Source organism: Calliphora vicina, chromosome 3 (assembly GCF_958450345.1).
Source record: "Calliphora vicina chromosome 3, idCalVici1.1, whole genome shotgun sequence".
Classification (NCBI taxonomy): domain Eukaryota; kingdom Metazoa; phylum Arthropoda; class Insecta; order Diptera; family Calliphoridae; genus Calliphora; species Calliphora vicina.
In genome coordinates, this window is record NC_088782.1 from 117758724 (window position 1) to 117786216 (window position 27493).

Here is a 27493-nt window from a genome sequence, read left to right on the forward strand (position 1 = left end):
TCGGCTAGCCGTCAGCCGCGCCGATACGGCTTGCTTCTCTGCTGTGGGGCACGTAGAGCCGTTTTGTTGAAATCACATGTTGTTCAGCTTCAACAATCAAAGCCGCTTTCAACTATCAAAGATCAGAAGTCCCTATTAGAAGACCCTTTACATATTTATCTATTTTCCTAAGGAGTATCTTTTTCTTCTTAAAACCTAAGATGTGTTTCAAATTAATTACATATAATTCCCTAAATATGTATATTAATCGCAGTTCGCTTATTTAATAGTCAAACATTTCCAATTGTTATTAAAACAGTGTTAATTTATGAATTGTTTTGATAAATTTTACAGATTAAAATAAAAACATAATAAAAATAAATAATGGATTAAAACAAACATTATGTAAATGTGTAAATTAAAAGAAAAACTTATATAAAAATACGCTCTCTCACTCCGCTACTTTCCCACACTTTCTTGCAACACCAAATTGTTTCCTGTAGTAAGTAATTACACTTACATAAATTCCACCAACTATAAACATACACTCCAATATGAGTGTTTCGACCACCTTAACATTAACTCGTGTACCCTCACTAGAAGAAACTCTACAAAAAGCTCAGTACAACTATCAGTCCGTAAACAATACAAATGCCAGCAGCACCAATAACAACAACAACAGCATTACCTCGTCAGCAACATACTATCACTTTCCCAGTGATATCCAAAGCGAATATACGATATTAAACTTTAAGAATGAACCACGGACACTGACATCCGAAGAGACCCTACTGCTGGAGAAGACTAAGCTAACAAATAGTCATGCTAATGCCACCAATGGTTTACATATGCAGAAGAGTAGTAGTTACCATGGCACCACAGTTAAGGGTAAATCCACTATTATCAAACAGGATAGTTTAAATGGTCGCATCAACACTACTCTCACAGATAGTGATAGTGAATATGCCAGTTATATCACCATGGCGCCCACAAAATCTCCCACTAGTTCCTCGCCCATGGCCAATGAAGCCGAAGAGGAACATGATAGCTTTTTGGTGGGCTCTTCGGGAGAAACTGCCACAACTAGTAGTAGCACCACTAATCGTCGTCTAAATCGTTCGAGTAGTAAAACCCGCTCTTCAATGTGTTATCGTGCCAATGCTTTTATATCGCGTAATTGGTATCTCAGCTATTTGGTGCCTCTCTCCATACTACTGGCTCTCATGTTTGTGGCCTATTTGACCAGGGACTATGCGAAACGTTTGCTGTACTGGATTGAGACACAAAATCCTTGGATTATATTCGCCATATTTATGCTGCTGTTTGTGATTGTGAGTTTTCCAATTGTGGTCGGTTATTTTGTGCTGATGATAACGGCGGGCTATTTGTTTGGCTGCATTAAGGGCTTCCTAACTGTGATATTGGGTGCAAATATGGGTATAGCCATAGCTCATCTAACTTTGAGAAGTTTACGGCATCGTTTACCGATACAAAAGTAAGTTTTTTGAGATTTTAAGGTAGATTTAAGTTAGTTTAGGATATTAAATTAAATTATTAATATTAAAAAGTGGACATTTATCGCATTCTTTAAGCTACCTGTAGTTTATTTGAGTTCTTAACTTAGTTAAATGTTGAAATAATGAATAAAAAGATATCTGAGTATTTAAAATGAGAAATCTCAGATGTGGGCTAAAGATATATCTTGAGTCCACATCTAAAAAGGATCTAGGAATATGGAAATTCAACAGTTTCTTAATTTTCAAAATTAAAAATTGTGCCCAACATTATGATGAAACTGGACCAGGAAGATTCGATTGGTCAATGTCCAACAAGGTGGAGAAGAATTATTGAATCCCAGTTGAATTTATGGAACTTGCTGGAGACCATCATAAGATCGTCCAACTGAACCTCAATATATGCTGGATCTTCAACAAAGCATGCAGAAAAGTTGGAGAACTGCAACTAGAAAACAGAAGCTGGCAAGTAGTGGTTAATACGATCTCTCTCCAATCGCGTTCCTATACTTTGAGAGGAGATTAGTTCTATCCAATCCCAGCCAAACGAACTACTAATGTTTTAAAGCTAAGAACGAATTAATCCAATATCGGATACTCTGTTCCAAAGTGAAGCTTATCCCAGAGAGAGCCTTCTGCAACGATCGAAACAAATAGTGTCGGACGGGGCACGTTCTGGGCTATAAAGCGTGTGAGACAAAACTTCCCAACCACTTCATTCTAAATACTTTTTAACGGGTATTACAACATGTGGCCGAGCATTGACATGTCTGTCCATTTATATCTGACCGTTCGGCCAATGCTTGCTTCAAACGAATCAGTTGCGTTCGGTTTAGGTTCCCTGTGATGGTCTGGTGCTCCCACCAAATTCAGAGAATTACCTTAACACAATGGATATTTGGCTTTGGAAAGGATTCGGCTGGTTGACCTGACTTCAAATACGATCTGTTACGCTTCTGGCTCTTAATGGATCATTTTTAAGTTCAACAGATATGCCATCTATTGTACATCCCGCATTTTTAAGTTTACACCCAATATGATCCGCTTTAAATGATCGTGATATACGACTACAGATCAAGGAATAAAGGTTATAATCGAGTAGCTGTACACCCAAATCCTTCATTCAAAGTCGAATGTCAGTATTATATCAAAGAATGCAATGTGTTCTAAACAAATGAAACTCTCTTAAACCATTTTGTAGTCCAAAATTCATTGTTACACTGTGCACTGTTAATTTTACATGCTTATAACTGATAAACGACAAGAAACAAAGTTAAATAAACAACAGAAAATTGACGATTTTATAATCCCCATAAATAATGATGGAACGAATGCCTATAAAACTTCAAGCGACAGTGCAAACAAACTGCCACTGTTTGAAACTGAAATACTTGAATACAGTTTCTTATCGCTAATTCAAACAGGTTTGCGGTAATTGTCTATATTTATGTAGTAATTTGTTTAATTACAAAACACAAATTAATTGATTTAGTTTATTTAGTTGCTATTGCATTTTTATCATGTGTATTTGTAGATTATTTTCGAGGGGGAACTTGCGGCTTTAAAATATGGAACAAAGTTTAAAGAATATTGAAAAGATACAAAGAAATGTCGATAAAATATCTGGTACTAAGAATAATAGGGTACTTTTTTATTTAATGATTTAAGGGGATTCCCATTAATTTAAATAAATAGAATGTTTTAATAAGAAGGAAGTATTCATTGTGTTAAAATTAATCTTATCAAAATAGTGTAAAAAAATTCCATATTATTCTGATGATGGTTGGAATTTAGCTACGTGCCTGTTGCTCGATATCGAACGAATGTTTGCGTTCAGTTTCTGTACAAAAGGAATGCTATAATTCCAATTCTATGCGAACGTTGGCTCAAATGACAAGTCAATCGGAAGCGTAGAAAATAGTTATTTGAAATTTCAATATTTCATCTTGCCACAACTAGCCAATTTATGTACTATACTCGCGATTATTCCTTCATCATATTGCGAATGTTTATCATCCGAGAGATTGGGCAGAAAACCCCCACCTACTTCTTTCTATACTCAAGTTGTAGGTCTTCAAATGATATTAATATTTATTTTTTTTATTAAAATTTACTATCCTTTTGTTATTACTGATTTGGGCGATCCTTGAGTCATCACTACGAATATCATTGCTCTCTTCTGCTAGTTATACCAACTACTAATCAGCAGATATTAATTATGCTGGGGTTATTTAGGTTGGTATTGTGAATGTTAACGTTTCTGCAAGAGCTACAGCTTCATATATAATTCTGTCATTCTTCGTCCAGATTCAAAGACTATAACTTGCCAATTTCGTAAAGTTGTAGTTTTTCAAATGCTCTTGCCACTTCTTCTTCTTGTACTCACTCATTTACCATCCAACTGATATTGGGGATCAGTTAGGCTATCTTGGATTCATCATTGCGGATGGGCCAAAAGACCAATATACTCCAATTTAACGGCATCTTCCGCTTGTAATCATTTACTATTCCACATACATTAAGCTAAACTGGGACCACATAAAGACCTACGATTGGAGCTTAACTAGGACCACATAAAGACCTACGATTGGAGTTAAACTGGGACCGCATAAAGACCTACGGTTGGAGCTAAACTGGGATCACATAAAGACCTACGATTGAAGCTAAACTGGGAGCACATAATGACCCAGAATTGGAGCTAAACGGGGACTATATGAAGGCCTACAATTGAAGCTAAACGGGGGCTATAATAAGACCTACAATTGAAGCTAAACAGGGAGTAGATAAAGTGCTTCGATTGGCGCTAAACTGGGACCACATAAAGACCTACGATTGAAGCTGAAGTGGGACCACATAAAGACCAACGATTGGACCTAAACTGGGACCACATAAACCCCTACGATTGGAGCAAAACTGGTGCTGCATAAAGACCTAAGATTGGAGCTAAACTGGGACCACATAAAGACCTACGATTGAAGCTGAAGTGGGACCACATAAAGACCTACAATTGAAGCTAAACGGGGACTATAATAAGACCTACAATTAAAGCTAAACAGGGAGTAGATAAAGTGCTTAGATTGGAGCTAAACTGGGACCACATAAAGACCTACGATTGAAGCTGAAGTGGGACCACATAAATACCAACGATTGGACCTAAACTGAGACCACATAAACCCCTAATATTGGAGCAAATCTGGGGCTGCATAAAGACCTAAGATTGGAGCTAAACTGGCACCATATAAAGACCTACGATTGATGCTGAATTATGACTACATAAAGACGTACGATTGAAGTTAACTGTGAGTAGATAAAGACCTACGATTGAAGTTAAACTAGGGCTAACTATGCTCCTTAAACAACTCAAGGAATACCATTCTCCAACTGTTTGATAAATCATATCAATTTAACTTTTATATCAACCAACATGAAATTTCCTTTTGACTTTAATTTCCGACGACATCTTACAAAACAATAACGCCTCTTGATTGACCTCTTCATTCCTTTGGTCTTTGTAAAATAGAAAAAATTAATACAAATTCTAACAAAAAGGTTTCATTAATGGCCTTCATTGATTGTCTGTTTGAAGTTGACATATGTATGTAGTTTAAAAAAAAACAATCTTCTATGATCCTTTTTAAATGTACAATTTGTATATGAGAGGGAGGGTGGTGTTCATTTTCAAAAGTTTTTCTTTGCTCAATGAATTTTTTATGAATGCACGTCCGTACGACTTGTTTCAGTCTTTTTTTTACCTTTTTATAGTAAACAAAAATAACATTTATAACAGTTGCACAAATACATATATGTACGACATTTTTACAACTGTCAAGATATTGTCAGTAAAAGTTTTGCGTATTTTACGTCATATATTTACCTCTCACCCTGGCCCCTCTCTCTTTATCACTCTCTCTATTATAGCTAATTATTTATTTACCTTGTTTGAAAGCATGTTCACAGTTGGAGGCAAATTAATAGTAGAGATTACAGTTTGACAAAATTAAATTTATCTGAAAGTAATGGATCATAGTTTCTTATACAGTTATTTGTAAAAGAAAACAGTTTATTTTGTAATACAATTTTTTTAACATTTTAATAAACTACTATTTTTCTAATCCCAACTGTTTATAATGCAAAAATACATGATTTTTCCTAAAGACAATTTGACAGACATTTGGAAAAACAACAAGCAATTTGAGAGCCCCAAAGACAGACATACTAGCAATTACCCTTAAGCATATAAATAATTTAAAATATATGGGGTATTTATTGTGTACACATGTATTCTCAATTGGACACAAGTTTCAACAATATCATAATCATTGTCGTCACTATCAATTACGTTATTTTTCTTGTTAATTTTCTTTTTCAATTTAAAAAAAAAAATCTTTGAAAAAAAGATCCCCTTTTTCTCCAAAAAAAAAAAAAAAAATACCCAGATTAATTGACTCGTGACCTATATAATAAGTAAATTAGAACAACTCAAGGTTCTTTCTATTTTATGGCCTCTTTTTACTGTATGTCTAAGCGATTTTTTTTCTTTCAGTATTTTCAAGCACGTTATTCTTCAATTTCATTTTGTCATTACTTGGGAATCATGGAAATGACAATAAATTTGTTTTTAAGGCCGTTAAATAAAATTATTTCTAATAAGAATTTGTAACAAAGTGTTTTTAAGAAATTGAAGAACTTTCTATTATTTTTTTCTATATTTTTCGGTCATAAAAAGAAAACATTTAATTTTATTGCCGATAAAAAACTTAATTGTCTTTCTAATTTCATAATTAAAAATGGTACTGTTCAATGGTATCTATAATATGTTAGATATTTCGTTTGGAACGTATTAATTAAAAACGAAAGCTTATATAAAAACCTTCCACAAAAGCTAAACTTAGACTTTATAAAGGACTTCTAATGAATAGCTAAAATAAGAATATATAAAGGATTACCAATGAAGCAAATATAATATTATATAAAGTCCTTCCAATAAATTTAAACTAAGACTATATAAAGATCTAAGATTAAAGCTAAACCAAGACTATATAAAGATCTAAGATTAAAGCTAAACTAAGACTATATAAATATCTAAGATTAAAGCTAAACTAAGACTATATAAAGATCTACGATTAAAGCTAATCTAAGGCTATATAAAGATCTACGATTAAAGCTAAACTAAGACTATATAAAGATCTAAGATTAAAGCTAAACTAAGACTGTAAAGATCTAAGATTAAAGCTAAACAAGACTATAAAGAGATCTACGATTAAAGCTAAACTAGGATTATATATAGATCTACGATTACAGCTAAACTATGGCTATATAAAGATCTACGATTAAATCTAAACTAAGACTAAATAAAGATCTAAGATTAAAGCTAAACTAAGACTGTGTAAAGATCTAAGATTAAAGCTAAACTAAGACTGTATAAAGTCTTATATAAAGACCTACGATTAAAGCTAAACTAAGACTACATAAATATCAACGATTAAAGATAAACTAAGACTATATAAAGACCTACAATTAAAGCTAAACTAAGACTGTATAAAGTCTTATATAAAGACCTACGATAAAGCTAAACCAAGACTATATAAAGACCTACGATAAAGCTAAACCAAGACTATATAAAGACATACGATTAAAGTTAAACTAAGGCTATATAAAGACCTACGATTAAAGCTAAACCAAGACTATATAAAGATCTATGATTAAATCTAAACTAAGACTATATAAAAACCTACGATTAAAGCTAAACTAGGATTATATGAAGATCTAAGATTAAAGCTAAACTAAGACTATATAAAGAATTAAGATTAAAGCTAAATAAGGATCTATATAGAGATCTACGATTAAAGCTAAATAAGGATCTATATAGAGATCTACGATTAAAGCTAAACTAAGACTGTTTAAAGAATTAAGATTAAAGCTAAATAAAGATCTATATAGAGATCTACGATTAAAGCTAAATAAGGATCTATATAGAGATCTACGATTAAAGCTAAACTAAGACTGTTTAAAGAATTAAGATTAAAGCTAAATAAAGATCTATATAAAGATCTACGATTAAAGCTAAACTATGACTATATAAAGATCTACGATTAAAGTTAAACTAAGACTGTATAAAGATCTAAGATTAAAGCTAATGTAAGACTATATAAAGACCTACGATTAAAGCTAAACTATGACTATATAAAGATCTACGATTAAAGCTAAACTAAGACTAAGACTAGATCTAAGATTAAAGCTAATCTAAGACTATATAAAGACCTATGATTAAAGCTTAACTAAGACTGTATAAAGTCTTATAAAGACCTATGATTAAAGCTAAACTCAGACTATATAAAGACCTTCGATTAAATCTAAACTAAGACTATATAAAGATCTACGATTAAAGCTAAACTAAGATTATATAAAGACCTTCCAATAAAACTATACTAAGACTATGTAAAGACCTATGTTAGATGGAAAATTAAAACTAAAAGTTTTATAGCTAAATTCAAATTCTCTGCTGCCACTCATGTTAAAGCAATTACTTTGTCATTATTAAAGTAGCGAATTTTATAGCATATTTATTGTTATTTTTTTTAACGATTTGTTTTGTATACAATTACTTGTTGATGATAAGGCATTTTTATTTTCTGTACATTTGTTTTTACTATGAATGTATGTATGTAGTTTCTTTTACCCCGACAATAGTTTGACATTTGGTGCCAAGTTCAATGCTAACTTGTTAATTACTATGAAGAAATGTGATTTGAAATGATAATTTTATAAATAATTACATGTAAATAAGTACTTGGTAGTGAAAACAAAGAACTTATAACATTTGAAAGAAATAAAAATGTTAAATGACAGTTAATATAGTAGATTAAACTTCTAGTTGTCATTTTTAACAAGCCGTTTAAATTGGTTTATCTCGCGTTTAAAATCTTTTAAATGTTTCTTCCCTTAATACTTTATTCTGGAGTGTTTTAAATATGTTTGCCTTTAATTTTCACTCATCTTAATATAGTTTATTTTTTCTACAGAAACAATGAAATTGTTTCTTCATTTATTTATTCCTAAAACAAAAAAAAAATAAGAAAAATTGACGTCTAAAATTCAGCGGCACTTGCAAATTTAAATACAAACGAATGTTTTCATTAATTTTGAATACGTTTACAATTTAATTACTGATTGAATACAATTGTTATGGTTTGTTCGCGATATTAAATATTATAAAGGGTGTAGCAACAAGAGGTATTGTTTGATTAGCTGAATAAATGAAATGGGGTGACAATCATTAGTAATATACTCCCTCTTCAATGATAGGTATATCAATTGCCTTAGATTAATTTAGCTTTAATCGTAGATCTTTATATAGTCTTAGTTTATCTTTAATCTTAGTTTAGCTTTTTTAAAAAACAATAGAACTAGCTGGTTTAAACGATAGTTGGCCCCTTTTATTCAGTGACATCCATACAAAACCCCCTATTATTGTCCCAATAACATAAATATATTTGAGCCACTTATAAACAATTAAATAAATTTTAATAAACAAGTATGTATGTTCTTCAATTAATTTGTGCTATTTTGGTATTTATCTTATTATTTATTTAATTGTTTTTCCATTTTATTTTACAGATTAATTAAAAATGAGACTGGACGCGCAATATTGCGTGTTATATCTGGACCGAGAGCATTTCGTGTTGTATTATTTACTCGTTTAACGCCCATACCATTTGGCATACAAAATGCAATCTTTGGGGTAAGTTTTTTTTTTAATAAATATAAAATATTTAAATTTATGGTATTATTTTATTTTGCTCACATATTATATGTGTGTTTTAATACAGAAATAAACCAAAACAAATAAAATTCAATGATATTTAACAATAAAAATATACACAAGTATAAAAAAAAAATCTCGTGAAACGTCATAAAAATAAATGATATTTGTTTATATTTAAAATTTTGTTGTCGTTGTTTGGCTTTTTAATATTATTTTATTTCAAATTTTATTTTTGTGTTTTGAAATTCTCCAATCTAACAACAACATTTGGTTATTGTATATTTTCGTTTGACAACAAAATTTTAATGTCTGGACTGTTTGGCATTTTTTGCTTGGCTGAAACGATGTTGACGATGATGGTATTGTCTGGTTACCCACAAAAATATTTATATTTATGTGCCACATTGTGTGGACAAAATGAAATAGGGATGTTCGCATTGTTCTCTGATTTATAAAAAAATTAACTTAATTTATCTAAACTATGGTTATATAAAGACTTACGATTGCAGATAATCCAATACTATATAAAGACCTACTATTGAAGCTAAACTAAGATTATAAAAGACCTAAGATTAAAGATCTACGATTAAAGATAAACTGAGACTATATAAAGACCATCCTGAAGCCCTACAATTAAAGCTAAACTAAGTCTTTATAAAGACCTACGATTAAAGCTAAACTAAGACTAGATAAAGTCTTATATAAAGACCTACGATTAAAGCTAAACTAAGTCTTTATAAAGACCAACGATTAAGGCTTAACCAAGACTATATATAGATCCACGATTAAAGCTAAACTAAGCCTATATAAAGACCTACGATTAAAGCTAAACTAAGACTAGATAAAGACATATGATTAAAGCTAAACTTAGACTAGATAAAGACTTATATAAATACCTACGATTAAAGCTAAACTAAGTCTTTATAAAGACCAACGATTAAGGCTTAACCAAGACTATATATAGATCCACGATTAAAGCTAAACTAAGTTTTTATAAAGACCTACGATTAAGGCTAAACTAAGTCTTTATAATGACTTATATAAAGACCTATGATTAAAGCTAAACTAAGACTAGATAAAGACTTATATAAAGACCTACGATTAAAGCTTAACTAAGTCCTTATAAAGACCAACGATTAAGGCTTAACTAAGACTATATATAGACCTACGATTAAAACTAAACTAAGATTTAATTTTCGTGCTCTCTTTTTGAATTAAAAAAAAACTTCTTGGACCTGATATGTTTTCATTGTTGCCTTAACTTTTCGCATTAAGAAATCAGAGCCCTCGTGTAATCGTGCTAAGGGTCTTTTTATATAGAAGTTTGTCATTCCGTTGTTATTTCGACAATATAATTTTCCGACTCCATAAATTATATGTATATATTCTGGATCCTTATAGATAGCGGAGTCGATTAAGCCATGTCTGTCTGTTGAAATCAATTTTCTGAAGATCCAAGATGTCTACCGCATCCAAATCTTCAATAATTCTGTCAGACGTGCTTTTGAGAAGTTTCCTATTTAAAATCAGCAAAATCGGTCCACAAATAGCTGAGATGTGAGGAAAAAACCAGGACAACCTCGATTTTTGAAATATTTTTGATCTATATCTGGATTACTAAGTAATTAATGTAGACAATATGGATATCTAATGATAGATATTTTAAAGACCTTTGCAACGACTTATATTAGACCATAGTAAGTTGGACCTACAATGGGTCAAAATCGGAAAAAATATTTTTTAACCCGAATTTTTTTTTTCACAAAAAAAAATTTAAAAAACCAAAAAAAAAAATTTAAAAATTAAAAAAAAATTAAAATAACAATTCGAAAATTTTTTTTTTCAAAAAAGGAAAAAAAAAATTATTTTGTTTACCTAAAAATATTTAAAATTTGTATTTTGAAGTATAATTTGGTGAAGGGTATATAAGATTCGGCACAGCCGAATATATCTCTCATACTTGTTTCATTTAATTTTCTAACTAATCTCTTTTGTAACAGAAAAAAATCCATTCAAATTAGTGAAACTTTAGTGTCTCCCTAATGTTTGTTATATTTATATTAAGTTAAAATAAACCATTGGACATTGTAAATATTTTTTATATTTTTTTTTATTTCAAAAATTAAAAAAAACAATTTAAAATATGACCTACAAACAATTTAATTGAAAATAAAATTGTTTCTGCAATTAAACCATAAAAATATACAGAATGCAAATCGTCTGACAATTTTATATTGTATGGAAAATAAACTTTATTAAACATACATACATATTAAAAACATTAATAAATAACAATTATTTTATTATTTGTTATGCATTGATATAGAATTATTTCCATGAATATCTGTTTGACATCACAAACGCTAAATAGTGTGCAACTTGCATTAAATTAGCATCACTGATTTCCATTGTTATTGTTTACATCATTTTGTCATTTGATCGAATCAAAACTTGATGAAATTTTATTAAAAACGATTTATCTTGTTTAAAAATTGTTTCAATTTCAATTGTTCTAAAAGTGCATCAATTTATTTAACGTTTGCAAATTATAAATAATAAATAAATTTCAGTTGGGGTAAAGTGTTTGTTTTCTTTTTTTTTTTTTAATTTTAAATCGTACCGAGAAATTTTATAAAAAAAATTGTATTATTATTTCTGTTGATATTTGTTTAATAAGCTTATTGTTTTACTAAGGTATATAAATATTTAAATTTCCTGTTTATTTGTGATAGTGTAAAGCAGGGCAGAAATAGCTAAGGCACTTGGTAGTTATAATACTTCTAAATTACAGAAGTTATACCCATAATGATAATTCTATGACAAATTTCCTGATTTTTAGATGCCCCAAAAAGCACCACTTTCTTTTTATTTACGGCTTTTTGGAGAAGCTGTATTGCCAAAAGTATAATTATTGCCATATTAGCAACATTTTTTACTTGACAGCTGGTGCAGCTCTGTATTTTTACAGTCTTACTATAAATCTGTTATGAAAGTATTGTATTCGTTTATGTTTATTTACCATAAGTATATTGTTTATTATAAGATTTAAGATAAATAACATTGTGTACATTTCTTTTGTTTATTATTTTTTTGCGTGAAAAATTTAAATAAACAAAAATATTTATATTTAATTGTTTAAAACGATCCATTGTTTTAAGAAATTTTTTATTATCATTGTGTCTAACCTTAACAAAAAAAGAAGAAATGTGACAATTTTTGCAATCAAAATTAAATTAAGAAATTATTTTTGTATTAATCTAAACAATCATATCTAGAACTTGTGCAACTTTAATAAAACAATTTTTAAGAAGTTGAAATTTAGGTTTTCTTTAACGTCATTTTTCTCATTATAACTGTAACTATAACAGTCTGGGGTCTGTTATACTGAAGTATGTACTTCGCCCTGAATAATGTTAATGACATTAAATACCCCCAAAAAAAAATTTGCAAAAGCTGTTAACACACATTTTGATTACGTGTTACATACTTTGTTTTCCTGCCACTATAATAAAAAAAAAACTTCATTCGTTTAGTATTGTACTTTAGTTGTATAATTTAACGCTTTTAAAAAGTAATTAGTGTTATTATGAAATCATAATAACGAAACAAAATAAAAAAAAAATCGCTAAAACTTGTTCCACTTGTATCATTTCATTTCAAACTTGTTAATTATTACCTTAAACGTATACTTATATACATTATTTTCAGTTATTTTTGCATTAAATAATAGTCATTTAGTTTTATTTTTGTTTTCTGTAATGCATTTTTGCTTGCAATTTTTATTTTTCAAGTTTTATTTGCTGCTGTCAAACATATTGATTTAGATTTTTCACTTTTACTATTTATTTACATAGTAGTTTGTTTGTTGTTGTTTTCATTTTGTTCATTTTCCTCTCTCTTTACTCCATAATATTTATGATTCTCCACATTTACCGTTGTATTTGCAATGTGGTGTGTTTGTTGTTCATATTTAATGAAGGTTGAGGTTAAAGAAAACTTCAGTTGGGGATGTCACAGTTACAGGGCTGCCAGACAAGTGCTATGGAAGAGGAATTAAGCTATTTTGATGATTTTTTGTGCCAAACACATGAAATGTAAAAAGGATCAAGTAATTTTATTAAAAATTCATTAAAAATTTAATAATTTTATTATTTTCATTCATAATTAGGAACTTATAAAACCTAATGTTTTCAAAAATCAATAATATTTTTACAAATAAAGCTTGAGTGTGTGTAACTCTCATTCACACTATAGTTTTATTTGTATATAATACCTATATTTAACTTTTCTAAACCCTTTTGGGAAAAAGTTTCCTGATGATCTTACATAAATAACAATAAATTCCAGTGAATTTATCAATTATTAAATTAGGAATTTGGAAAAAATATTTTTTATTCCCAAAAATAACTTTTTATCATTAATTTTTGTTATCAAAATTATGATTTATGATTTGTTACATTACCCACCTATAAGTAATAAGTGAATCATGACTTTTTCAAAAAACTGTAGTATTTTAATACCGTCTGTGACCATCCTATAACTTTTAAATATACAATATTTTTCAACTAATTTAATTTCTAAATAATTGTATATGTCACACGCGTATTTAGACGTTCAATAAATATATAAAACAACACATAAATATATGAGGTTATTGTGGTCATGCATTAATTCTAACTATTTAAATTGAAGCCATAAATAAAAAAGTCGAAAGTCAATACAATTGTGCGGCAATTAATTGAAATGAAAATTATAAAATTCAAATGAAAAATGCCTATACTGTTTTACGTTTTTAATATAACTTTCACTTTATTAAAGTTTAAACTAAAATATAGGCATTAAGTTTTCTTAAACACTAAAAGATAATCTCTGGTTTAAAGAAAATTAAACTAAATATTCATCAAAAAATTAAGCCACGTTTAAAACTGTAATTTTAAACAACTATAAGAAACTATCTACTTTATGTTTTGCTGTTTAAATTGTATTTTTAGTCACTTTAAATTTAAACCATGTTTAAACCACAAAATTAGGTGTTTAATGTTATCAGAGCTAACTATAAAACTACAAATTTAAACCATATTTAAACTAAAAAAATTCTGTGTTTAAACTCACAGCCTTAAATTTTATTTTGCTTTCTTTTTGAATAATTTTCCGTTAAGAGAAATGACTCAACATTTAAGTTTTGCATTATTAAACACATACAACCTTTACAGATTTATGATTACTACCTATATTTATAGTATTCATATGTTTCCAATCAAAACTATCAAAACACAACATGAATACATGATTTTTCTTTTGAAAAATGTTATGGTTATTACACCCTACAGGTTCTAGTTCAGGTTCTAATTCAGCTTCTAGTTCAGTTCTAGTTCAGTTCTAGTTCAGTTCTAGTTCAGTTCTAGTTCAGTTCTAGTTCAGTTCTAGTTCAGTTCTAGTTCTAGTTCAGTTCTAGTTCAGTTCAGTTCTAGTTCAGTTCTAGTTCAGTTCTAGTTCAGTTCTAGTTCAGTTCTAGTTCAGTTCTAGTTCAGTTCTAGTTCAGTTCTAGTTCAGTTCTAGTTCAGTTCTAGTTCAGTTCTAGTTCAGTTCTAGTTCTAGTTCTAGTTCAGTTCAGTTCAGTTCTAGTTCAGTTCTAGTTCAGTTCTAGTTCTAGTTCAGTTCTAGTTCAGTTCTAGTTCAGTTCAGTTCTAGTTCAGTTCTAGTTCAGTTCTAGTTCAGTTCTAGTTCAGTTCTAGTTCAGTTCTAGTTCAGTTCTAGTTCAGTTCTAGTTCAGTTCTAGTTCAGTTCTAGTTCAGTTCTAGTTCAGTTCTAGTTCAGTTCTAGTTCAGTTCTAGTTCAGTTCTAGTTCAGTTCTAGTTCAGTTCTAGTTCAGTTCTAGTTCAGTTCTAGTTCAGTTCTAGTTCAGTTCTAGTTCAGTTCTAGTTCAGTTCTAGTTCAGTTCTAGTTCAGTTCAGTTCTAGTTCAGTTCTAGTTCAGTTCTAGTTCAGTTCTAGTTCAGTTCTAGTTCAGTTCTAGTTCAGTTCTAGTTCAGTTCTAGTTCAGTTCTAGTTCAGTTCTAGTTCAGTTCTAGTTCAGTTCTAGTTCAGTTCTAGTTCAGTTCTAGTTCAGTTCTAGTTCAGTTCTAGTTCAGTTCTAGTTCAGTTCTAGTTCAGTTCTAGTTCAGTTCTAGTTCAGTTCTAGTTCAGTTCTAGTTCAGTTCTAGTTCAGTTCTAGTTCAGTTCTAGTTCAGTTCTAGTTCAGTTCTAGTTCAGTTCTAGTTCAGTTCTAGTTCAGTTCTAGTTCAGTTCTAGTTCAGTTCTAGTTCAGTTCTAGTTCAGTTCTAGTTCAGTTCTAGTTCAGTTCTAGTTCAGTTCTAGTTCAGTTCTAGTTCAGTTCTAGTTCAGTTCTAGTTCAGTTCTAGTTCAGTTCTAGTTCAGTTCTAGTTCAGTTCTAGTTCATATCTAATTTTTTGCCTCTTAGTAGGGTATACAAAATTCGTCATAGCTCTCTATAAGTTTTATTGTTTAGTTTATTTTTATTATGATATTGCGTTACGAATACTAATAAGCCAAGGAAACATTTATTTACTTAATGCAGACTATGGGAATAACAAAAAGGTGTTTTCCTGTCGATTGTTTTTTTTTAAATTATTTTTGTTTGTTTGGAATACTCCTCCGTAACTCAAAGTTAATTTTGCTAAAACGTTAAATTATTTAACATTCAAAGTTCTATTAATTAAATATATAATCAATTTATTGTGGTAAAGAACCAAACATTTCATTATTACATTTATGTATTTCATTATATTCATTCCCCCTTTTTATTTGTTGTCATTTTTTTCTCATTACAGGTCAGTACAATTAACTCAAAAGTCTATCACACTGCTACATTTTTGGGTCTTTTGCCAGCACAATTGATTAATGTTTATTTGGGCTCGACTTTAAGGTCAATGCATGAAGTCCTTAATAATCATGGGACCGCGGTGACGGGTTACATTAGTTTTGGTGTTGAGGTAAGTGTAAATTTGTTGTATAATATTAGTAATTACCAGAGTCATAATAATAATAAATGTTTAAATAATTAAGTTAAATGTAGTTAGTTTTTATATTAATTTATCTTTTTAATTTATTTCAAATGAATTGAAATGGAAAAATTCATGAACAAAAATTAACTACTTAATTTGGCACACATGTGTCACACTAAAGAAAAAAATGTGGAAAAACATACATAGTTATTTTTGTTGTTTGATTTATTTAGTTTAACAAATAAGAAATTTGTTATTACTCACTTACACTTGTGAATTAACATAGGTTGTGATATAAAAAAGACATTTGTTTGATTATTTTATTAGCAAATTAATTTGTAGGTACTTAAAATATTTTGCAAAGCCTAAAAGTATGCTTACAATTGGTGTTTGCAGATTAGTGATGCCATTTTTCTTTATTGTGACGGAGTGTGATTGTAAACGACAATCACAATGCAAAACATATAACTTTTTATAGAACCATTTTTTCTTACATTTATTTAGTTGTAAATTTTTATTGTTTTTTTATTCCATACAACAAAATAATCAAACAAATAAAATTTTCAATAACTCGTGATTTCTAGTTTAAATTCAGCTTCGAAAGGTAACAAAATTGGCCTGATTTAGAACTAGAACTGAACTAGAACTGAACTAGAACTGAACTAGAACTGAACTAGAACTGAACTAGAACTGAACTAGAACTGAACTAGAACTGAACTAGAACTGAACTAGAACTGAACTAGAACTGAACTAGAACTGAACTAGAACTGAACTAGAACTGAACTAGAACTGAACTAGAACTGAACTAGAACTGAACTAGAACTGAACTAGAACTGAACTAGAACTGAACTAGAACTGAACTAGAACTGAACTAGAACTGAACTAGAACTGAACTAGAACTGAACTAGAACTGAACTAGAACTGAACTAGAACTGAACTAGAACTGAACTAGAACTGAACTAGAACTGAACTAGAACTGAACTAGAACTGAACTAGAACTAAACTAGAACTGAACTAGAACTGAACTAGAACTGAACTAGAACTGAACTAGAACAAAACTAGAACTGAAATAGAACTCAACTAGAACTCAACTAGAACTGAACTAGATCGGAACTCGAACTCTTGGCTCTTTATTTTTTCAAATTATAATAGAATATTCAATATGGCAAAAATTAAATTAATTCATTAATTTCCCAAATAAATACGGGTCCTTTCTCAGTAAATTTTTCATATACTATTATATACTTATCATTATAGGCCACTTACTAAAGTCGACTATTACCGCATTTGTTGTTCGGGCATTAATTTTTCATTCAGCCTTAACATATGCTTTAATATTTTATAACAATTTAATTCGTATTGCAGCTTGTTTTGTGAGCTCTCTCTATCAAAATAAATGTAAAATAAGTTATTCAATTATTTTCGTTTTCATTTCCTTTAATTACAGGTTATTTGTGGCGTTGCCTTGATGTTTTGGGTGGTGCAAAAAGCTCGCAAAGAATTATCGGAAACTCTGCTCACCGACATAAGCAGCGATGGCAAATTAATCGATATACAAGTGTAGCAAGACTGCAGTAATTTAATTTTATTATTAAATTATAAATATTTATAAAACAAAAAAAGAAAACACAGATATTAAAACCTAAAGAAAACATATATTTTTTATTAATTATTTTTTTAAAAATATAAAGTTTTTTTTAAGAGCATTTATTTAAAAATTTGTTTATTTTTGAAAGGCTTTCTAAAAACCAAAAAAAAAAAAAACATGACAAACAAGTTATCGAAATATAAAAAAATAAAAGTAATAAATAGAAATAGTTATAAACAGAAATATAAAAAATAAAAATAAATTGTATATAATTTGTTTAAATGGAAATTAATTTTGAATTAATATGTACTTGATTTAAATTTAATTAACAATATTTTTCTAGGTTTATAAAGGAAAACTAATTGTTGGTTTTTTAATTATTACTGTTTTGGCATTTATTTTAGTTTTGTGTTAATTTTGTTAGTTTTATTTTTAATTTTTTTATATAGAAATTTGTAAAAAAGCTCATATATGTACTCTAAATCCTTTATAGAAAACAAAAATACAAACAAAATCCAAAAAAAAAAACAAACTGCTGTGCCTCTTTAAAACACACACTCACAAAAATAAACAAAAATATTCTTAAATCTAAAAGAAATTCTTATAAAAAAAGAAAAATATATCTAAAAACTAAGAAATCTAAATAGCTTTTTATTTTCTGAACTAAGCTTAACTTTTTAATATAAAAAATTGTATAGTAAACAGAGTATATATATTTAATGTAATAAATTCTTATTAAAAATGTGAAAATTAAGAAAAAAAACTTAATATTTTTGTATTTATTTCAAATCGTATTGTCTCCAATTTCGGGGCGCCTTTAAATAATGTTCGCTGAGTATGGTTTCCAAGACATTGATGGTGAAATCTACATCCGTTTTGGTGGCACATAAAGGTGGTTTCAAACACATGACCTGGTTTATTTAGAAAAAGATTTGAAAAATTAAAATTTAATTTATACCTTAAACAATTTAATATTAGATAAATTAAAAATTAATAAATTTTTTTTTAAATTGTGATGCTATTTTTAGGAAACAAATTTAGATTTTAAATTTTTTGTAATTTGTCTTCGTTTTATACCCTTCACCTTCGTGAGAAGGGTATATATAAGTTTGTCATTCCGTTTGTAATTTCTGTCTGTCCGTCTGTCTGTTGAAACCAATTTTCTGAAGACCCCAGATATCTTCGGGATCCAAATCTTCAATAATTCTGTTAGACATGCTTTCGAGAAGTTTGATATTTAAAATCAGTAAAATCGGTCCACAAATGGCTGAGATATGAGGGACAAACCAGGACAACCTCGATTTTTGACCTATATCTGGATTACTAAGTCATTAATATAGACAATATGGATATCTAATGATAGATGTTTCAAAGACCTTTGCAATGGCGTATATAAAACGTTGGAATTAGTAAGTTGGACCTACAATGGGTCAAAATCGGAAAAAATATTTTTTAACCCGATTTTTTTTTTCACAAAAAGTTTTTTATCGCTAAGTATTAAAAAAAATTAATATTTAGAAAAAAAAAATAAAATTTAAAAAAAAAATTTAAATTTAAAAAAAAAAATTCTAAATTTTTAAAATTTTAAAAACACATTTGAATTTTTTTTTTTACAAATGAAAAAACTGCAAAAAAAAATAATAAATTTTGTTTACCTAAAAATATTTAAAATTTGTATTTTGAAGTATAATTTGGTGAAGGGTATATAAGATTCGGCACAGCCGAATATAGCTCTCTCACTTGTTTCTCAATTTCAATTGGAATTTGTTTAATATTCCCATTTTAAAATAGGAAGGGTATTAAATTCAAAACTTTTTGGGTTGGAAAAATTACAGTTGATTTGATTGTATTAAAAATACAACTCTGGGTGGAAAAATCATGGATAACAGAAGAACAATTTTCGAGAATTGGTTCCCAGAACCGTTTAGAGTTTTTTCTGGTAGTAGTAATTTATTTAAAAATATTTAATAACTTAAAAGAAAATATAAAAACATATTAAACAATAAAAATCATTTGCTAAAATAAACTAAATAAATGCAATAAGTACACTATCTTTTAAAGCTTTATAGATTCCTCAGACTCAAAGCTGAAATCTGGGAAATCATCTAAACTATTAGCTAAACTATTTAAGCACTAAATCTAAAAAAATTTCAATATACGCCAATTTGTTTAACCAATTACAAGTGTGAAGGTAACGATAATTAATTTGTTTCATGATTCTTCAAAAATTCCGAAATAGCTCTAGAAAAAACGTCCACAGCAAATTTAACATCCGTTTTAGTAATACACATGGGAGGTTTAATACGGAAGCTCTGAAAGAAATATATAGGTATATACAATATAAGGGAAAGATTGTAACAAGGGATTTAAGGAATATAAAGGAACATGCACAAACATTAAAAGTTAAAAACATGATGACAGAGAAACAAGAATAGTTTATAAATTTAAAGCGAGGACATTATAAATAGAGCGTTTAACCAAAACCTTAACACACATTAAAGGAAATTTAGCAAAAATTTCTTTTGGAATTTTGGAACCAACAAAAAAGAAATACTTACATTGCCATTAAGACCACCTCGGCCAAACAGAACACCCATATCTTTGCAGGTCTCCCAAATCTCTAAAACATGAGGCACACTTAAAGGTGTTTTGGTCTCGCGATCTGTTACCATTTCCACACCTATCATAAGACCCTTGCCTCTAACATCGCCTATGATTTCATAACGTTCTTTAAGGTCAGCCAAACATTTCAAAAAGTAAGTGCCAACTTCCAGGGAATTCTTTTGCAACTGCTCTTCTTCAATGACATCCAGTACAGAAATGCCCACAGCACTGGCCATGGGATTGCCACCATAGGTATTGAAATGCAAGGCCATGCCCAAGGATTTGGCGATTTCGGGAGTGGTAACCACAGCAGCCATAGGAAAACCATTACCAATGCCTTTAAATAATAAAATAAATAGATATAAAATACTATAAATATAATATCAAACTCTTTTATACCTTTAGCCATGGTCACAATATCTGGTACCACGCCATGACCCTCAAAGCCCCAGAAATGTTCACCCGTGCGTCCAAACCCAGTCTGCACTTCATCCGCTATAAACAAACCACCATTAGCTCTAACCAATTCAGCTGCCTTCTTTATATAACCCTTGGGGAATTGCACTGTACCGCCCACACCCTGTATGGACTCAGCAAACATGGCTGCCACTTTACCTCTGGGCAAAGAATACTTGAAAGTTTGTTCCAATTCTTTATAATACATATCGCTGGCCTTGCAACCACCCTCCAAAGTACAATCACAATTTCTATCGGTTTGTATGGGAGAATCACGACAATTCGCCCCACCCCATAAACCCTGATAGGGATCTGGATTCATAACATGATGTATGCCATTCGAAATACCCGGCAACGGGAAACGCCAAGTGGAATGTGCAGTCAAACCCATGGTATAGGGAGACATGCCGTGATAGCAATTACGTAAGGTTAGTATATCTTGATTGCCGGTATGAAGACGAGCCATAAGCATGGCCATATCATTGGCCTCGGAGCCCGAATTGACAAAGCAAACGGCCTTCAAGTCACCGGGGAATTTGGCTGTTAAACGAGCAGCATATTCATGGATTTTCGGATGCATATAAATGTTGGTGGTATGCCACAGGTTTTTAATTTGAGATTCCAGAGCTTTGTTGACTTTGCTGTAAAAGAGAAAGATATTTAGTTTGTAAAATTTCGCATTAGAGTTGAATGATGAGATATCGCCTTCAGTCTACAACTGATCAGTAATTCTGAATCTGCTAATGAACATATTTATAGCTTGAACACGTCTTATTTGCTTAACTCAGATAGTTCAAAAGGAATTTCATATTGAAGAACTTTTTCAGCCCAATTATGAATAAAAATTCCCCGGGATTTTTTCTCTTTTCCCATTTTTCCTATTCAAATTCAATGGGAGAACACTCCCGGGGAATTTTTTATTCATATTTTGGCTGTTAGTGTTTATAAAACCTCCAATTTAGAATTTTGCTATTAGGAAAATTGAAAACCTTCAGGAACGCTTTCCCTGAACTTTTTGATAATTTTTTTTTATTGAATTCTACTTACGGATGACAATGTCCCACTGACACCGTTACAATACCACCAAACATATCCAGATAACGGTTGCCATCATGATCAAACAACCATTGCATATGACCACTGTGTATTAGCAAAGGTTTCTTGTAGTAGGACTGAATATTGGGGGTCAAATGATTTTTACGCAACTCCTTGATATTCTCATAACTGGGTCCTTGGTACTGGGGCGGTTTAAAATCACAATCAGGCATTTCATTTTGTACCAGTGGCATGGAAGCGGTTGCAGCTTTGGAATGTAACGTAGAAGAACATCTTGTTAAGCGTGTTGAGTGGGCTGGAAACAAAAAAAAAAGAATAACATTTTAAAGAAAAAAATACAATACTAGAAATCCCATTATGTAGTGATTTTTCACGAAGAAAATTTCGAATTAGTGTAAAATTCATAGAGATTAAAATATCGTAATAAAATTTTAACTTATAATGATCGAAATTGGTTTTAATCAAGGGGTTGATAACTTTTTCCTATTATTGTCTTCTCTTAAAAACCAAAATTCTTAAAAAGGGAAAAATATGTTTCAAAAACTTGCCGCTCTGCCGTTATTTACCGTGTGATACAAGGGTGGCTAAATAAGTTCGCGACTTTTTGAATTTCCCGGATCTTAACTGAATGGGCAATACTGATACTGTCAACAGGCATCTGTCAGTTGACTTCTGTCAAAATTTAAACAAGCTGTGTCATTTAGTTTGACAGCCATTGATAGCAGAATACTTCGTGACTTAAGGAGAATTTGGAAAAGCATTATTTTTTTCGGAAAAAACCACCACTCAAATACATGCTAAGCTTGATAAATATTAAGGGTACTGTGGACCATAAATTTCAATGGTAAATAAGTGGTTTACTGAATTTCGTTGTGGCGGTACAAGCAGGTGAGATACATCACCCGAAACAATTGAAAAAAATCACGATATGTTGATGGCCAATCGGAGATTGAAAGTGCGAGAGATTGTCTAAGTCATAGGCATCTTACAATGCTCAGTGGTTTCAAATTTGAATGATCACTTGGGTATGAGAAAGCTTTCCGCATGATGGCTGCCGCGTTTACTCACAATCGAGTGCAGTTTCCATCTGCACCATCAATTTCAATTGTAAAAAATGGTTTACTGAAATTCGTTGTGGTCGTATAAGCACGAAAGCTGCCGAACTTTCTGGACGCACAGGTGAGGTATCTACACCCATGTGTAGTTTCCATGTCTAAAATCCATGAATTAGGCTATGAAATGCTCCCTCTTCCGACCTATTTAGCTCTGAGTGACTATTTCTTGTTTCCAAACCTGAAGAAATGACTCTGCGGAAAGAAATTTGACATCAACTATGACATCATCTCAATCCATTGAATTAATCATAAATCGAAGAAAATATTCTAAGATTCTAATAAGAACTCCACCTCTAATCTTGTCAAATATATTCCGGCGAGAAATCTTTTTATCCATGATATTGTTGAGCAATCAAGTCACAAGTTCGAGAATTTGTTACTAGTTTTTAGAAATAGTAGTGTCATAAGATTTGGATTGACCTTATTGTTATCATTTAATAGAAATATACGACTCATCACGTGATTTATTTATAAATAAAACCAATATCAATGTAAATGAATTGCAATATAAAGACTCCAAGATTATTTACAACCCCCAGCTAGCGAAAATCTAGACAAATCCGCAATTAATGTATAGATTTTTAACTGTAATCATTAACATTATATTTTCATTTGATTATAATTTAATTAACAACTAATAAAATATGACAATATGTATGTGAACATGGAAAAGCAGAGATGTAGATCTGCTAAAACTGTAGGAAAAGAAAGCAACCATTTAATTGTGATTACAAAATTACTAAACTACTGGATCCACATAAACAAAACTGTAAATTTGAATCATTGTTTGAAATAATCTTAAATTTAAACTCTGGTTAAGCCAGAGTGTATCAAAATTCAAAAACCGTTGCGCGTTTTATAACCCCTAAATAAACACGAATAGAATTAAGAAAAGTTTACATTTTATTCCATTAAAATAAGGCTATTGAATAAAATTTTTTAGTTATAAATACATATATATTTCTCTAATTGTTTGTGATGATGAAGTTTATTACAATGCGTCGCGATAAGTTCTTACATTTCACATTTTTGAAAGTAATAATCTGTCTCTATTTGATAAGTTTCGAAATTGTGGAATTACTATCCATTATTATTTAATCGGCCCCACACTGGATCTATACAAATCCTTTTCATATCTATTTTTGAGGAATCACTGTTATCATATTTGTTAAACAAATTATTTTATTAAAAACTAAACAAATACATAAATAATTTACGCTCGCGCCATTTATATTTATTGTTTAAACCAACGTCACTCATAAACTTTAACAGCAATATTATTTTTTATAATAATTCATTTATTATCTTTATTGTCATTATAAATAATTTCTTATCATTTTATTTACTAAATAATAAAAAAAAAAAATTAAATTAGTTTCAATCCACAAGTGACCCATTTAGAACAGATCAATTGCAACAATAACAAAACAATCTAGTATTTAACATCTGAAGTAGAGGGAATCACTGATAATAACGGGTGTTTGAACCTTATCTAAGAGTATATAAATATGTACTTGATTTGCTCTCTCTCTCTTACTCGCACTCTTAGTTTACAACCATGAACTTGTATTAATTTCAAGTTTAGATAAAATTTCGTTGGGGGCCATCACTATAATACATAATAAGACAAATACGCAGTGAAATTTTGACACTACAGTTGAGATGAAATATATAGAACTTTTTTGTAAGTAAACCAGTCAGAATGGAATTGATTTTTTGTAAAACCGGAAAATGTAAGATTAATTTAGTCCAACAAATAAATTACAGAATGGAATCAATAATCCTAATTTAAACTTAGTTTAATAAATAAGGTTTTTTTATGAGAAATTCCTTTAAATTAAAAGGGAAGATTTTTTAAATATATTCAAAGTTAAGGTCTTTAAAACTGCATTGACCTTTAATCTTAATTAGAGTCCATTCAAATTTTATTATTTCGTTTTTTTTTTTGCACTCGATTTTCATACAACAAACTCCAAAATTTAAACTCCAAACACTGTTTACATTTATCAGCTGTTTTTTAGGTTAAATTAATTCACTTTCACTGTCTATTGCATTTTAAATACCTACATACTTATATTTAATTACTTTTAAATTTTATGCTAATTAAAGCTTTAATTAAAATAAACCTTTCCATAGGCTTTAAGTATTTACATATTAAACTAAACAATTTTAATTAAAATCATTTATTCTATTGTTTATACTAAATTAAATGAACTTAAACGTTGACGTTTCTTGTTTTTCCTTTTATAAAACAAGAGCCACAGAGTGGGAGAGGGAGTGAGTAAGTGAGAGTATGCAAATTATTATTGTTTACATTTAGCAAAAACAAAATAAACATTGCGACGCCATAGTTTTGTGTTGTTGATAAATATCAATTAAAAGACTGCCTCGGTGGCCAACATGAGGCACTTTTCTGTTTAAAAATAGGAAAATAATAGAACTCTTTAAGTAGAATGTGGTGAAATGAATGTAATTTTGAGTTGTTATCCTTTAACAGAAAGTGTTTTGTGATAAATATCAGTAAATTTATATAAATCCTTGGAGAAAACTTAGACAGTTTTATGACCTGATTCAGAAACACAGACGGAAAATTAAAGTCCTGATTCAGAAACAGTGTTTTTCATAAAAAAAATTCAAAATGTTTTCCAGTTCGTGTTTTTGAATCATTAGAATCTTTAGAGGTTAGAATACCAAACAAAAAAAATGGTCAGTGTATTCTGTTCTCAAACTTCACTGATTGTTTTGAGAAGGAAACGGGCTCTCTTTGGGAATTTTCTTCGGTGACCTTGTTTTGGGTGTCTCAGGCAAAAATTTACGCCATTGATACGGCGGCTCATCAAAATCTTGAACCTTATTTCGAGAGATGGTTCATTCATATCATTGTAGAAACCAATGGTGGATGGTTACTGAATATCAGGCTCGAAGTAATATAAGCATGATGAAGCTTAAATGATCACTTATCCAATGGCTTCAAGTTGTACTATCTTGTAAACTGTGCACTGAATTTCAGGAATATTAATCTCAAAATATCAGAAAGACTTTTGCATCAATAAAGCGTTTGTTAAGCAAAAATTGGGTAAATAAGGAAATAGTTGGCTGTTTGTGCATAAATACTGGAACCGTCATAAAAAAATAGCAATGGGAGCGCAAAGAAGACTAGGAAAATAGCTGAGATTAAAAGCCAGCCTGTGAGTGAAGATCATGTAAATCTACGCTATGAGCTAAGGAAAAACTATTTCAAGTCCTACGATTCAAGCTAATTAAGGAGTCTATAAGAACCTACAAATGAAGGCAATCAAGGAAGATCTACGATTGAAAATAATAAAAGACTCTATTGACCTACGATGGAAGATAATAAAAGACTCGATTGACCTACGATTCAAACTAATTAAGGAGTCTATAAGAACCTACAAATGAGGGCAATCTAGGAAGATCTACGATTGAAAATAATAAAAGACTCTATTGACCCACGATGGAAGTTAATAAAAGACACGATTGACCTACGATTGAAGGTTACTAAAGACTCTATAAAGATCTTCAATGGAAGTTAATAAAAGACACGATTGATCTACGATTGAAGGTTATTAAAGACTCTATAAAGATCTTCAATGGAAGTTAATAAAAGACTCGATTGACCCACGATGGAAGTTAATAAAAGGCTCGATTGACCTACGATTGAAGGTTATTAAAGACTCTATAAAGATCTTCAATGGAAGTTAATAAAAGACTCGATTGACCTAAGATTGAAGGTTATTAAAAACTCTATAAAGATCTACGATTGACGCTAATTAAAGACTCTATAAAGATCTACGAATTGAATCTATAAATTCCTATGATTGAACATAATAGAAGACTATAAATGCCTATGATTAAACCTAATAGAAGACTCTATAAAGATCTACGATTGACGCTAATTAAAGACTCTATAAAGATCTACGAATTGAATCTATAAATTCCTATGATTGAACATAATAGAAGACTATAAATGCCTATGATTAAACCTAATAGAAGACTCTATAAAGATCTACGATTGCAGGTTATTAAAGACTATAAAGATCTACTATTCAGCTAATTAAAGACTCTATAAATTCCTATGATTAAACCTAATAGAAGACTCCATAAATTCCTATGATTGAACATAATAGAAGACTCTATAAATTCCTATGATTAAACCTAATAAAACCTCTATAAAGATCTACGATTGCAAGTTATTAAAGACTAGATAAAGATCTACGATTCAGCTAATAGAAGACTCTATAAATTCCTATGATTGAACCTAATAGGAGACTCTATAATGATCTACGATTGCAGCTAATTAAAGGCTCTATAAATTCCTAGGATTGAACCTAATAGAAGACTTTATAAACTCCTATGATTAAACCTAATAGAAGACTCTATAAAGATCTACGATTA

At 29.9% G+C, this 27493-nt stretch overlaps 2 protein-coding genes across 5 annotated transcripts in view; one reads left to right on the plus strand and one right to left on the minus strand.

Moving 5' to 3' along the window:
- Positions 1-27493, minus strand: part of LOC135955983 (alanine--glyoxylate aminotransferase 2, mitochondrial) — a 382980-nt gene that overhangs the window by 354105 nt on the left and 1382 nt on the right. Inside the window, exons 1-5 of one of the 4 annotated variants that reach the window (XM_065506434.1) lie at positions 25166-25229; positions 21957-22260; positions 20853-21550; positions 20408-20790; positions 20050-20161 (exon numbers count right to left, since the gene is read on the minus strand). In XM_065506434.1, coding sequence (XP_065362506.1) covers positions 20051-20161; positions 20408-20790; positions 20853-21550; positions 21957-22260; positions 25166-25214 — 1545 coding nt within the window. In that variant the 5' untranslated portion in view covers positions 25215-25229 and the 3' untranslated portion in view covers position 20050. Of the gene's footprint in view, positions 1-17929; positions 18761-19779; positions 20162-20407; positions 20791-20852; positions 21551-21956; positions 22261-25165; positions 25230-27493 lie in introns of those variants that run through there. The other 3 variants (XM_065506432.1, XM_065506433.1, XM_065506435.1) reach the window with 3 other exon arrangements.
- Positions 334-18612, plus strand: LOC135955984 (uncharacterized). The gene is made up of 4 exons (XM_065506436.1): positions 334-1474; positions 9111-9234; positions 16088-16249; positions 17709-18612. Exons 1-4 carry the CDS (start codon positions 534-536, stop codon positions 17823-17825), a joined length of 1344 nt encoding a protein of 447 aa, XP_065362508.1. The 5' UTR covers positions 334-533; the 3' UTR covers positions 17826-18612.

What these genes read in the sequence shown, in the direction of transcription:
- LOC135955984 (XM_065506436.1), top strand. Translation starts at nt 534, where the DNA reads ATGAGTGTTTCGACCACCTTAACATTAACTCGTGTACCCTCACTAGAA. An exon ending in CATCGTTTACCGATACAAAA is followed by an intron (nt 1,475 to 9,110) that starts GTAAGTTTTTTG and finishes TTTATTTTACAG; the next exon opens with ATTAATTAAAAATGAGACTG. An exon ending in ACATTAGTTTTGGTGTTGAG is followed by an intron (nt 16,250 to 17,708) that starts GTAAGTGTAAAT and finishes CTTTAATTACAG; the next exon opens with GTTATTTGTGGCGTTGCCTT.